Genomic DNA, 16,292 nt, shown 5'->3' with positions numbered 1-16,292 from the left:
AGGATTGCAGCGTTCTAGCATAAAATGAAATATGGACCCCAGAATAAAATGGCTCAGAGTATTCTTATTGGAATTCAAATTTCTGTGCACTTTGACTCTTGAGTCCTATATCTTCCATGTAGGATTAAATGTGGCTCCAAATCCCTCAGAGTGAAAACACAGATAATGGTATTGCAGTAGCTACTTGAATCCCAAAGATAAGCTGCTTGTTCTACAGACACATGTTATGCTCTGACAAAATCAAAAGTGAAGGCTGAATTACAATTAAATTGTTTTGTCTCTTCTCTGGATCATCTGAGGTCATCAACTCTGCTGCTCGTACATTGGCCCCAACCCTCCAGTTGCACCTGTTCATCTCCAGATGCATGCTGGGGCTAACCAGGAAACTTTTGGTAAAAGTTAGACATATAAAATCAAATTATATCATGAATTAGAAGCAACAACTATTATGAATATGTTTAATTTCTGACCTTTCTGGGATAAAATCATGATGTAAAATCACCTCTTCCAGAAGAGAAAAGGAATTGTGGCAGGCCGGCGGAGGGGCGGGGTGTGATAGAGAAAGAGAGAGAGGCTCAACACATAGGATGTTCTCTGCACTAATCAATTCCTAGTCTTGCTGCTTAAGTTTTCTTTAGATTTTTCCAAATCTATTCCTTCAGTAATTTTTTGCTAATTGAGTACACTTCCCCAAAGCGTAACTGTTGATCTGGTTTAGAAAAGGAGTTAAGATTTATTAAAAGAAATATACATCCAGAATATTTAAATATCCATACCCAAATAATCAAATATTGGCCGGGCGCGGTGGCTCACGCCTGTAATCCTAGCACTCTGGGAGGCCGAGGTGGGCGGATCGTTTGAGCTCAGGAGTTCGAGACCAGCCTGAGCAAGAGCGAGACCCCACCTCTACTAAAAATAGAAAGAAATTATATGGACAGCTAAATATATATATAGAAAAAATTAGCCGGGCATGGTGGTGCATGCCTGTAGTCCCAGCTACTCGGGAGGCTGAGACAGGAGGATCGCTTGAGCTCAGGAGTTTGAGGTTGCTGTGAGCTAGGCTGACGCCACGGCACTCACTCTAGCCTGGGCAACAGAGTGAGACTCTGTCTCAAAAAAAAAAAAAAAAAATCAAATATTAAAAACATTACTGAGATAAATTTATTACAGTATTATATTAGAGATAATTCTACTTTCTTAAATAATCTCTTTATGATACTTTACTTCTTGCCAAATTAAGTATGGCTTCAGATTTCAGGACTTAAAACTATTCTGTATAACAAATTGCACAATGGAAAGTCTTAATTTTTCCTGAGTCATTTCTTCAAAAATCATTAGTTTATCAATTAAATAGGGTGGTTGCCACGATCTGGAAAGGGAGAAATGGGAATCATTTTTCAATGGGTGTAAAGTTTCTGTTATGCAAGATGAGTAAGTTCTAGAGATCTGCTGTACAATGTCGTACCTACAGTTAATAGTACGGTATTGTGTACTTTAAAATATGTTAAGAAGGTATGTCTCATGGTAGATATTCTTGCCAAAAAACAAACGAAAAAAAAAAACCCACACACAAAAGAACACAAGGAAATTTTGGGAGGTGATGGATCTACCTTGGTTGTGGTGATGGTATCATGGATGTTATAAATATGTCCAAACTCATCAAGATGTATATTTTATTTTATTATTTTTTATTTACTTATTTTTGCCAGTACAAACTTGTATTTGTACTGTATTATTGGAAAGAACAATCACATCAAAAAATACCTGGTACATTTCTATCAAATAATGCAAGTAACATTATGTTTTTACTGTTGCTTTGACTGTCAGAAAGTTTGATCTAAAATTTAATTGTTATGATATTATTAATGGTATATTTTCTTTGTCCTTTAATGTTACTCTCTTTTTTTCTCAGATGACAGAAAATGTTTATTTTTTTCAAAACTTAATTGAAACAAAGATTTGTGTGGTTCATTGCAGCGTAATTATACCTCACTTCAAAAATATACAAGATCAAATATTATTATTTTAGAATTTTTTTATTTCAAAGTATTAAGGGGGTACAAATGTTTTTGGTTACTGGATCGCTTTTGTAATGCTATGTTACGGCTGTATGTGTGCCCATCACCCAAATTGTTCATTGTACAATGTGTGTGATTTTTATATATCAATTATATCTTGGTAAAGCTATAAAAAATTCATTACCCAGATAATACCACCACAATTTGAGTAGAAGTCGTTTTCTCTCTTCCCCATCATGTTACTAATAATTCTTTCTCCTTCTTTAGATGCTGCCTAAAAAGTTAACTCTCTGTCAAAAAAATTAAATATCTATTTCCCTTTGATTTTCACTTACAATACATAAAACACACTCTTTTTTTCTAAGTGTAGACGAATATCTATATTCGCATGTGTACTAATATCAGATAGTAGGTATATCTGAATTCTCCTAGGACTCATGTTCCTAAAACAATATGTTTACATTAGTGTTTTGTCTATGGATTGTATATAAAATATTATGAGATATTTCTACTTAAAATTAGTCTAAGCTCTTGCTTAAAATGAAACTTTGCTTCAGGTATTTTTGTCATAAATTTTCATAAGATTTTTTATTTTTTTTAAGTGAATGAGCATTGGCTATTCCATGACGATTGCACAGTAGAAAGATTCTGTGACTCCCCTGACGGTGTTATGATCTGTGGCAGTCATGATGGCCGAGAGGTGTATGCAGTGACCCATGACCTGACGCCCACCGAAGGCTGGATTATGCAATTCAAGGTGAAAATGTTACAGTCTTGATTTTGTAAATAACTATACATTAGCAATATAATAAATCAAAAACATTGTAGAGACAAAGATCATCTAATATTTAATTAACTTAGTATAGACTTTGAAAAATAAAATTTAATATTAAGGTAATATACAACTCAACTATATATTGCTTAATGATGAAAATTGTTTTATTTCTGAACTATTACAACCTGAAACTTTTATAGGAGTAAATGTGTTTCTGCTCAGAATTAAACACTGTTAGAGGCCAGGCACAGTGGTTTATGCCAGTAATCCCAGCACTTTCAGAGACGGAGGTGAGAGGATCACTTGAGGCTAGGAGTTCAAGACCAGCCTGGGCAACATAGCAAGACCCTGTCTCTACACAAAATTTAAAAATTAGCAGAGCATGGTGGTACGTACCTGTAGTCCTAGCTACTCAGTCGCCTAAGGCAGGATGATCACTTGAGAAGTTTGAGGTTACAGTGAGCTATGATTGTGCCGGTGCACTCTAGCCTGGGCAGTAGAGTGAGAACCTGTCTTTAAAAAAATAGAAAGGAAAAAAAAACTGATAAAGCAAAATATTGATAATAAAAACGTAGGATATGGGTTCCAGCTCCTAGAGTTAAATCATCATATGACTTAGGCAAATCGTTTCTTTAAGAGAAGATTAAAGCTATAATGGTCATTTCTACCCTTTTTTTTTTTTTATAAGAGCATTTGGATGTTTCTGGAGAAAGAGAATTATAGAAAACAAAGGCATGATTAGCATGAATGCCAACATCAACTTTGGCCAATATTGTGGCCAAAATTTTCTGTCAGCCAATTTATTCTGTCTACCTAAATCCCACTGTATTAGCAACAAATGCCGCAATTATCGTTATCTCCAATTGATGAAGGGTGCTGTACTTTGTTAAAAGTACCTTCTGTTACCACTTCATTGCATCTTACTTGTAGTTATAAGTGATTTATTGAGAGTCATAAATTGTAGGACAAAATAGTATAACTGGTAAAGCTTTTAGCAATTCTTCTTGGTTAATTGTTCTGCCAGATAGAAGTGCCAGACCATTAACACAACAAACGATTTGTAAGAGTGGGCCCAGGCCTTCCAAGACAGTCAGCATGGCAGAAGTGCAGGTTTCAGCTTCTCTCCAAACCCTCCGCACAATCTATTTGGCACTTTCTACAGTTTGTCACCTGGGGCAAACATGTTGAGTTCCCCTGTCCATCAGCAGAACAAAGAATGAATCTGGAAATACAAGGTGAATGTGGTGCAGTGTATAGCAAGTGATCAGCAGCTTTCTTGCTGCCAAGTCCTTACAGCAAAAACATGTAATGTGGTTTTAATACATTGATGATCTTGCTTTTCTGTTTATTAGATCTCTGTTGGATGTAAAGTATCTGAAAAAATTGCCCAGAATCAAATTCATGTGCAGTATTCTACTGACTTTGGTGTGAGCTGGAATTATCTGGTCCCTCAGTGCTTACCTGCTGACCCAAAATGCTCTGGAAGTGTTTCTCAGCCATCTGTATTCTTTCCAACGAAAGGGTGGAAAAGGATCACCTACCCACTTCCTGAAAGCTTAGTGGGAAAGTAAGTGGAAAATTAAAATGAAGCCTAGTTCCAAGCATGCAGAAGTTGATTACGGACACTATTGTCAAACCTGAAATTATGTGTAATTGTATGTAAAATGCTCTCTTCCTCCCTAATTCTAACGGTTCTCTAATTGGTGACTTCCATGATGACTTCCACGATGAGCTCACTTCCAGAGACCTCAAGTAGTAATCCTCAGACTTGGCAAAGTGGGCCTGGGCAGGCTCTTTCATTTTCCACACCTCAGTATCTTCAGTTAGGGACAGAGCAATAGTGATGGCCTTGGAGCCAGATGAAAAGGTGTATGTGACCTCATCAACCTTGTAGACTGTGGACTACCATATACTTTCCACATCATTCTTTATCAATGCATGACAGACTGAGCCGGGAGCAAATCCTAAATCTTCATGCTATTTGGACAAGTGTGGCTTGTAGGGTTCATTTTTCTCTTATCAAAGCACTATGGGTTGGGCACGGTGGCTCACACCTGTAATCCTAGCACTTTGGGAGGCTGAGGAGGGAGGATTGCTTGAGGTCAGGAGCTCAAGAACAGCCTGAGCAAGAGCAATACCTCATCTCTACTAAAAAGAGAAAAATTACCCAGGTGTGGTGGCTTGTGCCTGTAGTCCCCGCTACTTGGGAGGCTACAGCAGGAGGATCACTTGAGCCCAGGAGCTTGAGGTTGCAGTTAGCTATGATGATGCCACTGCACTCTAACCCAGGTGACAGAGTGAGACCCTGTCTGAAAAAAAAAAATTATGTTTTGCGCCTGCAGTGAAAAGTAATTAGCCTAGAGCAGTGGTGAGCAGAGGTGATCAAACCATGCTCTGGAAAGTGTATGGGTATGCTAATGTAAGGCAATTCCAAAAGATTTCTCTTCTAGTGTAAAATCAGGAAAAGAGATACATTAAAGAAAATGACAGGTGCATCTCTACTGTATTAATCATTTAGTCTGGCTAAACGAAGAACTTCTTGTGAAAGAGATTTGATATATGACCAGAACATAAGAGAGCCTTTGAATAAGGTACTGACACATGGCTTTTCCAGCGTCCCATAGATATCATTTCCTATATGAGCACTCAGAGTTTTCTGGAATGAATCTAAACATGCTACAAAACTAACTCAGGCAGGATGCTCTCAGTAATAGCAAACTCAATTAAAACTGGCTCAAAATATATTATATCTATAATGAAAGAATCTAAAAATAAGTGACTCTAGGATTGGTTGATTTGCAGGTTCAACAATGTCTTCAACAACACTGTTCTTTCTTACTCTCTTATTCTTTGCTGTGCTGTCTACAGCATTGGACCATCCTCAGCTCTCTCTGGCTGAACATAAGATGGCAGCCAGAGAAGTGAAGCAGAATGCTCCCTTACCTGTGTCCAATGGGAAAGAGAGTTCCTTTCCTTTCCAAGAGAACCGGAACAAGCAGCTTCATGCATTCCATTGATAAAAGTTAGCCACTCAGTTAGGGGAGTTATATTACAATGATTATTTCATATGAATTATCTGGGGTAAAACGGATGCTGGAAAATCATCACAACATCTGTCACAGACTCGTTTCTCCCCCCCATTCTCTTTTTTTTTTTTTTTAATAATGAGGTATAATTTACATTCAGTAAAATGCATACATCTTAATCGTTCAGATCAATGTTTTTATTATTGTGTAACCCATGTAACAGCCACATATAACAAGACACAGAACATTTATATCACCCTCCAGAAAGTTCCTTCATATACTTTGAACTCTTTAAACCAAAATAGTGTGTTATATTTTTATATAGGGTTAACTATGAGCCTTTCTTTCCCCCAGAAGACAGAGAAGAACAATGATGAAATTAAGATCTCAGGAAAATTGGCCTTTAATATAATCCTTTCAAAATTTTTTCTAATTAGCATAGTTACTCTGAGAATATTGGTTGTCTTCAGGGAACCCAGAAGTTGCTGTTTCCGAACCACCTGAGAGCTGTGTGTATTCCCGCAAGGCTCTGTCAAAGGCTTCACTCTTCTTCTGTACAATTTCAGAAATGCAATTAGTGAATCTAAATTGCATCACAACCACAGGACTTCAGTTCTTATGAAACTGGATTTATGAAAGTTAGATTTTTATTTAAAAATATTTCTATTTCTCAAAATAGAGATTCCACTGATTTTCATTTTGTTGTGTAAGTCTGCTCAGACATTATAAAAATTTAGATTAAAATTTAAATGTAAAGCTTAAAAGTTCCATTACTATTAATAGAAATATAAAGATAATGGTGGTCAGAAAACATTTTTTATTTAATATTAGCCCAGTTCATCCAGTAATGAGTGTCTTAAATGTTTTTTCTCTGAATACTGAATACACATGCAGGAAAATGGACCTGAATAAAGTTAACATTTTTTCTTTTGCATTGTCAATAGTCCAGTAAGGTTCAGGTTCTATCAGAAGTACTCGGATATGCAGTGGGCAATCGATAATTTCTACCTGGGCCCTGGCTGCCTGGACAACTGCAAGGGCCATGGAGATTGTTTAAAGGAGCAGTGCATCTGTGACCCAGGGTACTCCGGGCCAAACTGCTACTTGACGCACACTCTGAAGGTAAAGTGAAAGCCCCAAACAAGCATTACGTTGCAGGCCATGCTTAAGAACCAACTTATGTGTGAGACTAATAATCTATAACAGTGCTCTTTAAGTCCCCCAGGAAATAAATCCTTTGAATAGAAATTTTAAAAGTATGTCTTAGGTTTCTTAGATACATGCATATTAGTACAATTTACCCAATTCATAAAATAAGCTAAGGCTATATGGATGAAAGACTATAAATACTCTGGTTTTCTTTTTATTAAAATATTCTTAATTGAGTCAATATTAAGCCTTTTTTACGTCACTCTTTCAATTAACACACTATTTGAAGGAGGATACTGCTATTGCTGCTATTATGAAATAAAGCAAGTAATACAGATACATTATCACAAAAGACCAAATTTTCAAAAAGGCCTAAATGGTGCCTGAATTTTTGTTCAGAAAATTCTGTTTCCTGATTTGTTGACTGCCGAAAGGTGGTTGTGTATTAAGAATAGAGAGGTTATTTTTGAAAGCTTTAGCTGTTACATCATTATTTAATATGCAAAGCAAATACAGTTGCCGGATACACTTGCAATATACGCATTCTATTCATTCATCTTTATAACAGAAAAATGACTAAGCTAAAAAAAAAAGCACAAGTGATTGAAATCCAACATACGAGAGGCAGTGTAAACAAAACGTGTTCTGTCATTTTTGTTTTCTTCAATACTTCAACAACTTTGGAATTGAAAAATTTTTAAGTAACATTGGAACAGTGCTCACTTGTATCTGAAGATGTTAGTCTATTGTTAACAAACGAGGTTATCACATGAGACATATAGCTTTATATGCCAGAGGTAATTAATAAACTAAAAAAAAAATCGAGTTTCTTTCATGAACATTCAAATTTTACTGGTTTCCTCAGTTGAATAAGAATTGTACAATTTTATAAAGTCTAATTCAAGTCTTTCTAGTAAGAGTTTAACCATGCATTTCTTCTGACTCTTGTTTTCTTATATACAAACCTTCACTTACAAAATTATATTCATTTGCTAACCATTAGTGAGATAAAGACTCACATGTAATTGCATATCTTTAACCATAGAATTGATTATACTCTAAGTTTGAGAAAAAGAGTGTCTAAGTCGTTTCAACTATGCCATAACATAACAACTAGAAAACAGTCCTAAAGAACTGAAAAAATATAGTTTTTCTGTAGACAATTATTGTAATTGCAACAACTATAACAAATTATTTTCATGAGATTTTCATTGATTATAAAAACAAAAAACATTGTGTTCTCTACCCAATGCAAAACTACTATGAACAAAATGAATGTACTATGAACAGAATGAATAGAAAAAAATCGAGATCTTAACTATTATATGAGAGGATAAGCTAATTTTACATAAAATGTAGCCATAAACCTTTAATACTTTATCCACTCTCTTTGGGAAATAGATTACATAGTGTTACTATGGTCGACTTTATAATTGTTTTTAAGATTTTTCTCTAGACTTTAAATTCCAACTATTAAACATTATTTTAGCAGTTTAAATGATCTTCAATATAGGATGGAAAAGAATATTGTGGAGATATCCTGACGTTTTTTTTTAAACATCTTTGGGAAAGCATTTGAAATCAGCTCTATTTTTTTTAAGTCCAATATGTAACTACATATTGTCTTAAATAGTCCATAGTTATTATCTGAAATTGTTATTTTTAACCACATCCCATTTAACTTTTTCCAGACTTTCCTGAAGGAACGCTTTGACAGTGAAGAAATCAAGCCTGACTTATGGATGTCCTTAGAAGGTGGAAGTACTTGCACTGACTGTGGAATTCTTGCCGAGGACACTGCACTCTATTTTGGGGGATCTACTGTGAGACAAGCTATTACTCAAGATTTGGATCTCAGAGGTGCAAAGTAAGTCAATTTTTTGTTATTTTTATTGCAACATGGCAAATTGGCCCCAAAGCAAGGAACAGATGTATATAAAAAGTAGTTATCCAGGACTGGAATAGAATATTTGTTCTAATTATTCGTAATGGATAATATGTGCTTGTGTTCAGGTTCCTGCAGTACTGGGGGCGCATCGGTAGTGAGAACAACATGACCTCTTGCCATCGTCCCATCTGCCGGAAGGAAGGCGTGCTGTTGGACTATTCTACTGATGGAGGCATGTTGCAGGAGTAAAAGCCATGCTTGGGGAGCAGATTCCCAAATTCCATCCCACACTCTCAGAAAATTCTGCAAAGCATTGCTGACTTCATAATGTGAATCACAAAAGCCACAAAGAAAAAGCTACAGATGGTGTTTGCATTACATGTTCCATAAATATGACTTCCGCATTATGCAAAATCTACCCCAAAAAGTGAACAAGAAAGAAATCACATTAAAAAATAAACTCCAGACTTTGTGAATAAAGAAAATAATTGGCTGGGCGTGGTGGCTCACACCTGTAATCCCAACATTTTGGGAGGCTGTGGCCAGGGGATCACTTGAGCCCAGGAGTTGGAGGTTACAATGAGCTATGATTTCACCACTGTACTACTCCTACCTGGGCAACAGAGCAAGACTCTGTCTCTTAAAAAAAAAAAAAAAAGAGAGAAAAAGAAAAGAACAGAACCTCTATGTTTAACTGAAGATTGATTATGAATGATACAACTAAGAAATAAAGTTTGTATGATTTTTCCAAGTAAAAGATCATTTTGAGAACATTTTAAAGCATTTTTAAAATCTTATGTCTGGGAAAGCATTTAATAAATGCTGTAGAAAAAAATCTATAAAAAATTTCATTAATTGTGAAAGAAAATAATCTGAATTCATGAGTCTGTCATGGAGTACTTTAATAAAATTATTTTATTATTTTGGACTAGCTAAAACCAGACGAGTAATGCCATGATGTCTTTAGAAAATCTGCTTTAGCAGATAGATATCATTCTTAATAACTAGTTGATAGATAGATGATCCTAAAGTATTTTAAGGTATTTGAAAGATGTTTTCATAAGTAATTTAAACATCCCCCCTGCAGTATTATCAAGCAATAAGAGATAACCCTCATACTAGTCCAACTAATTACAAACTACATAAAATTATAATAGCTATATTTTTTAAATACTGGAAGTTATCGTCTAGAAACATGCAAAACATGGATGTATTTCATTATTTATGCATACAAAATTTAGAGCTAAATTTTAAAAGCAAAAAATACATAATTTTTACTTTGGTGTTTTTATTTTGGCCAAGTATTTCTAAATAGTATCAGCCTCAAAGTGAAACTTGTTTATAAGTGGTGAATATCTAAAGTCAAGTCGGCAAAATCCATTCTCATTTCCTGGTTGTAAATTTCTTTGGGAAGCTTATAGTATCTGCAGTATACTGGTGGTTTATTTGGGCAGGGGGTGTCTCAGATATATTACTGTGTTGGCATGTTTGTTATTTTAGGAATTACCTGGACTTTGCTGCATGAGATGGATTACCAGAAATACATTTCTGTTAGACATGACTACATACTTCTTCCTGAGGAGGCCCTCACCAACACAACTCGACTTCGCTGGTGGCAGCCTTTTGTGATCAGCAATGGAATTGTCGTCTCTGGGGTGGAGCGTGCTCAGTGGGCACTAGACAACATTTTGATTGGCGGAGCAGAAATCAATCCCAGTCAATTGGTGGACACTTTTGATGATGGTAAGAAACAAGACATTGAACAGTTTTCTTTGCTGTGAGCCTTTTGTCTGCTTAGGTCTTCAGATGAGTTAGTATATGAAAAGCATTTTTTAAGAGTGTCAGCACATACTCCTGTTCAACACATGTTAGCTATTATTTTGTCCAGTGGCTTATAAATCTTCAAAGTTGGATGCCAGTTAAAATGTCAACTGAGAATATAATAAATCCTATTAAAGACAAAATGTCTAGCTTTAAATGTAATTTGAAATTTCAATGCTGCAAAATAACTTTAGTCTCCTTAGTAATTTCTGTGTCACAGAGATGCATAATGCACTGGCTTACAAAATATGCCAAAATGGTACACTTTGCAATGGTAAGTTACCCAGACTAGCAATTACATTTTAAAAGTGGGGTGATCATTACACTAGCATTTAATAATCTTTTCTAAATTTGATCTCTTAGCTTAGATGCATACATTATACCAGTTAAATAAGATAAAAATCAATCCTAAACAGTAAGCAAAAAGCTAGTGCATAAACATTTAAGTAATTCAACCAGTCAGTTCAAGAGAATAACATGCCATATTGCTTCCAATTAATCTTAACAGAAGGCGCTTCCCATGAAGAAAACTGGAGTTTTTACCCTAATGCAGTAAGGACTGCAGGATTCTGTGGCAATCCATCCTTCCACCTCTACTGGCCAAATAAAAAGAAGGACAAGACTCACAATGCTCTGTCCTCCCGAGAACTCATCATACAGCCAGGATACATGATGCAGTTTAAAGTAAGGGGAAGTGGCTCTTCAAAACAGAATGTGACATTACATTTGGAGGGTGGGGGAGAGTATTTATTCAGATAACTCTAAGGAAATGATTGATTACATTCATTAAAAGAGACTTATGAGTAAAAGAGGTAATCTTTTGCAAAGGCCTTTATTCGATATTTGAGCATAGATAAAATCTCTGAATATGTTGGGACATAGCAAGAAATGTAACTGTTATATCTCATATTGTAATCTTGATTTCGGTTTCCCAAACCCTGTAAATTAAAAGCTCAAAAGTCTCTGCCTACTTCTAGCTCCCTGTAACTCTATCTCCTTTTTATATTGTATAGTTCTCTCTCCCTTCCCCTCATCTCTCTCTGTATCTGTCCGCCACCCCACCCCTATAATTTCTTTGTCTCTTACTCTAAGCCTATTACATGCAGCAAGCCATTTGCTTCTTCATCTGCTTTTTCAGTGTATCTTTCCCTTTTCCTTTGTCTTCAACTTCACAAACCTGTACATTAGCCCAGTTGGGATTTCCCAAACCTTCAAAGAATTATAGGGGACTCTCAAATCTTTTAAAGTGTATATTTTATTCATATAGAAGGATGGAAGGTAAGGCATAACAGGTGATTAACAGTCAGACACTCAGAGAGGAAGATACAGCAATGTCAATTGAGGTCTTTCTATTGCAAAATACACTTTTTAAAAAAGGCATTATGTACAGAAATGCAGTTTATTACTAGGTCATTTTAAAGACATTACTTATTCTAATGCCCTTGTTTTTTAAAATGTACTACAATGATGGTTAATAGTAAGAATCCTTATTAGCAGAAATAAAAATGAATTTGCTTTTTGCCTTGACTGTATGTTAAACTCTCCTTCAGAAACTGGAGGGTGAGGCAAGCTCCTCCCAAATGCTACCACTCCCTCGGGACTATTCTTAACTTAGTGACATGGAGGACATACAAGGTCATGTGCAGTGTTATTCCACCCCTACTTCCATGCCCTGTCCCTTAAGAGTGAAGGTTTTCTTTCCCTCTACCAGGCCCACACTGTGGCCTGTATCAAAGGCATCCTACTTGACTGAGTTGATTGGGGCCTTCTCTTTGGCTGCTTCTGTCAACCCAGATCTGAAGCAACTGATATTTCCTTCTCTAACCATGTCAATTTGTTTAGAAAAAAGTTTGTCCTCAGAAATTTGGCAACTGAAGTATCATTAAAACTGGGCTCTGGGAAGCCACCATCGACTCGCCACACACTACACCCAGCAGCTCCCGCCCACTCCTCATCGCTCCATTCCTCTCTGGACCCTTTGATGCTGTTGTCCTTGCCCTCTCCAGCCTGTGAAATTCTTCTTCCCCTTGGCTTCCGGGTTCTCCACTGATTCTCCTCTTGCCTCTCTGATATCTACTTCTATCTCTTTTGGAGCTTTTCTTCTCTCAACCCTCTATGTGTCAGCATTTCTCAGTACACATCAACTTTCTCCTCCTTCCGTAGACATTCTCACCGTCAGGAATTTTATTCAGTTCTCTGGCTTCAAGCGTCATATCTTGAAGAGCAAATCTCAAATCCGCAATCCAAACTTGACTAGCTCATTAACAATTAATTCAGCATTGTTAATAGCTTCTGCACATTTCTACACCTTTGTTCATTGGCACCTCAACTCAATAGGTCTAACAGTGAACTTAGTATCTTCCCTCCCCAAACAAATGCCTCTTTCTGATTTTCCTATGTCTGTGGCTGGCACCACCTTTCGCCTAGTAACTAGATTGAAATGTTTAATTAGTCTTTGATTTTTCACTTTTTACATGTAACACATTATCGTACCCTTTTAATTCTAATTTCTAGTGTTCCTGGTATCCATCGAATCTTCCGTTTGCAGTTATTACCACATCTATTCTGGCCCTAATTAAATCAATAGCCGACTAAGTACTCCTCTTTTCACCCTAGTCTCTCCCCATTTCTGTCTGTCCAAAATTTGACATCACAGTCAGATTGATCTTTCTTTACAAAGCACAGGTCTGAGGACACACTTCCACTGCTCTTAGATTTTCATGGCTCTCCATTGCTTACCAAATTAAGGACAAACACCTCAGATTACAACTCAGGGTCTGCCAACTTTCAGTTTCTTTCCATAAATTCTCCTAATATTACCTTTTTTCCCCCTTGGCCAATTTATTTTACCCAAATTTGGAATTAATATATTACTAATTGAGTAAATAGAAATAGTGCCTTTTAAAAACCTTAATTCTCATCTCCATGCACAATTGTCTTTAACAGGACTCAAACCAATGCATTCTTAGTGTCCCAGAAGGCTGCTCTGCAAAAACTTCTCAAAATATTTCTTGATTACCTATCAGAGTCATAATGGAAAGAGATAGGATTTCTAACTAATGATATTAGATGTCATTTTATCTTACCTGTGTATTGACTGGTTTTTTTTAGATTGTGGTGGGTTGTGAAGCCACTTCTTGTGGTGACCTTCATTCCGTAATGTTGGAATACACCAAGGATGCAAGGTTTGTGAAATAATTTTTTACATTTTCTCCAAACATGAACACACAATCCAAAAGGTTAATATACAAGGGGTAACTTTGTATATTAGAAGTGGAGGTTTGTGTGTATTTTTATATAAATTTCATTTGTGTAAAATTTATACATATGTCATATTGGCAAATTTTTCCTTTAAACCAAGAAAATTCCATTTTCATACAAGGCTGCAGCCAAGAAACTTTTATATTTTAAAATAAGGCACCACATTTGTCCTCAAAGTAGAACTCTCTTTATTCATGTTGCTTATTTTCAACCAACCGTAACAAAAACTGTAATCAATGAATGATCTGAATAATGCTCAAGCCAGAGTCATATCTCCTAAAGCATATCAGCATTATTAGCTAGAAATCTGACAAAGTACAGTTACCTTATTAGGGTTTTGATAGCCCTGTCTCCCACCACCACTTTTAAAAACTAATTATATTAAGTTTGGGTAGGCAGACAATTTTGTTAATTGACTCCAGGTATATTTTTCTAGTAACAATTTCAGTAGGAGGAAGCCACTAGAATTCACCACCATGCATGCTATTATTTTATTCTGTTGTCTGTGAATATATCAGTGTGCTTAGTCAAAATATGTCTTATGAAAAATTATTTTTAATTTTTCTTTTTATAATCTGTAATTATAAATATGTATAGGAAACAGGAAATTCCCATAAAAAGATCTTAATTTAACCCAACCCTAAGGCATTACCTTGATATTAGAAAGACTCTACGTTCCACGTATGATTGGTCCAGCACAGCCTTTTGGTTTCTGCAGGTCTGACTCCTGGCAGCTGGTGCAGACCCAGTGCCTGCCTTCCTCCTCCAACAGCATTGGCTGCTCCCCCTTCCAGTTCCATGAAGCCACCATCTACAATGCTATCAACAGCTCAAGCTGGAAGAGGATCACCATCCAGCTGCCCGATCATGTTTCCTCCAGGTAGGCTGCACATTATGGTCGACTTGTGGGATTATCTGGCAATATCTCCAGAGTCTGTGCAGTGAGCTGAAAACCACTGATAAGTAAGCCAGAGCTTTATGCAGCCCAAGTGCCCTTCCCTTCTCTCCCTCTTCTCACCAACCCATGTCCCCAAATGGTAACTGCATGTCCTAAGAAGAAATAGGAATTTATTTGTGAATAACTCATAGATCTCAGATTTTCTTTTGACTAAATACCATGGCATATGCCAAACTCAATCACAGGCCCTGAAAGACAGACCCAAAGACTGGAGCTGGCACCGGCTCTCCCTCAGTGTTCTGCTCTCCCAACAGCTGCGCTTCTCATCCAGATACAAATACTCTCTGTAGTGAGCAGGGCTGTCAGGTTACACAAAGCCGCAGGATAAACACAATGGAGAGCAATCTTCCTAGAGCAGCATCCAGTGTACTCAAAGATTTGGAAAATGATACACCTCCATAGGAAGAATGGACATAGATTTATTATGGAATAGAATAAGAAATCCACATAAAATTTTCAGGGAAGATATAAGCTTCCAAATTGGCATTTTGGGTTATATTCCCAGAGTCTGAAGGATACAAGTTCACTAACCTCTGCCAGCAGGGTGCTTCAGGAAGAAGTTTGGGAAGCCCTTTTCTCAGAAACAGTCCCCATTCCCAGAGGCTGCAGGCAGGAAATAATAACCTACTGAATGTCTTCTGCTCTCCGTGGGGCTTTCAGTGCAACACAGTTCCGCTGGATCCAGAAGGGAGAAGAAACTGAGAAGCAGAGCTGGGCAATTGACCACGTGTACATCGGAGAGGCTTGCCCCAAGCTCTGCAGTGGGCACGGATACTGCACCACTGGCGCCATCTGCATCTGCGATGAGAGTTTCCAAGGTCTGAATCCTGGCTGTTGGTGTTGATACAGGAGACCATGAAGTTCTCCTCATCTTAACACGTGTACAAAAGTCCACTCAGAAATGGATAGAAACTCTACCCTGAGGAATATGAGAAAAATACACTTCTTGATCACTTCTTATTTATCTTTGGAACAAATTGTAAAGCATAGTTCAATGCTACGTTCCTGAAAGTATTTTTAAAAATAACAGATTTAGGCCAGGTGCAGTGACTCACATCTTTAATCTCAGCACTTTGGGAGGCCGAGGCAAGAGGATCATTTAAGGCCAGCCAGAAGTTCGAGACCAGCCTAGGCAACATTGCAAGTCCCCATCTCTACACAAAATTTAAAAAATAGCTAGTGTGGTAGTATGCACCTATAGTCCTAGCTACTTGGGAGGTTGAGGCAGGAGGATCACCTGAGCCCATTCAACATTACAGTGAGCTGTGATTGTGCCACTGCACTCCACCCTGGGCAACAGAGTGGGCCCTGTCTCTAAAGGGAAAACAAAACAAAACAAAACACGGATTTAAATATATTCAGGATATTCTATTAATATAAATTTATATTTATAGGT

The 16,292-nt window shown here is 36.9% G+C and overlaps 1 protein-coding gene across 2 annotated transcripts in view; it reads left to right on the top strand.

The window, feature by feature from the left end:
• RELN (reelin) overlaps positions 1 to 16,292 on the top strand; it is a 447,102-nt gene that overhangs the window by 414,984 nt on the left and 15,826 nt on the right. For both annotated transcript variants that reach the window (XM_069462478.1, XM_069462477.1), the window contains exons 51-60: positions 2,621 to 2,775; positions 4,146 to 4,360; positions 6,764 to 6,941; positions 8,660 to 8,835; positions 8,982 to 9,088; positions 10,357 to 10,599; positions 11,186 to 11,361; positions 13,789 to 13,862; positions 14,657 to 14,818; positions 15,557 to 15,714. In XM_069462478.1, the coding sequence (XP_069318579.1) occupies positions 2,621 to 2,775; positions 4,146 to 4,360; positions 6,764 to 6,941; positions 8,660 to 8,835; positions 8,982 to 9,088; positions 10,357 to 10,599; positions 11,186 to 11,361; positions 13,789 to 13,862; positions 14,657 to 14,818; positions 15,557 to 15,714 (1,644 nt within the window). The remainder of the gene's footprint in view (positions 1 to 2,620; positions 2,776 to 4,145; positions 4,361 to 6,763; positions 6,942 to 8,659; positions 8,836 to 8,981; positions 9,089 to 10,356; positions 10,600 to 11,185; positions 11,362 to 13,788; positions 13,863 to 14,656; positions 14,819 to 15,556; positions 15,715 to 16,292) is intronic.

Source organism: Eulemur rufifrons, chromosome 29 (assembly GCF_041146395.1).
Source record: "Eulemur rufifrons isolate Redbay chromosome 29, OSU_ERuf_1, whole genome shotgun sequence".
Taxonomy (NCBI): domain Eukaryota; kingdom Metazoa; phylum Chordata; class Mammalia; order Primates; family Lemuridae; genus Eulemur; species Eulemur rufifrons.
This window is presented reverse-complemented; position numbering and strand designations above follow the sequence as displayed.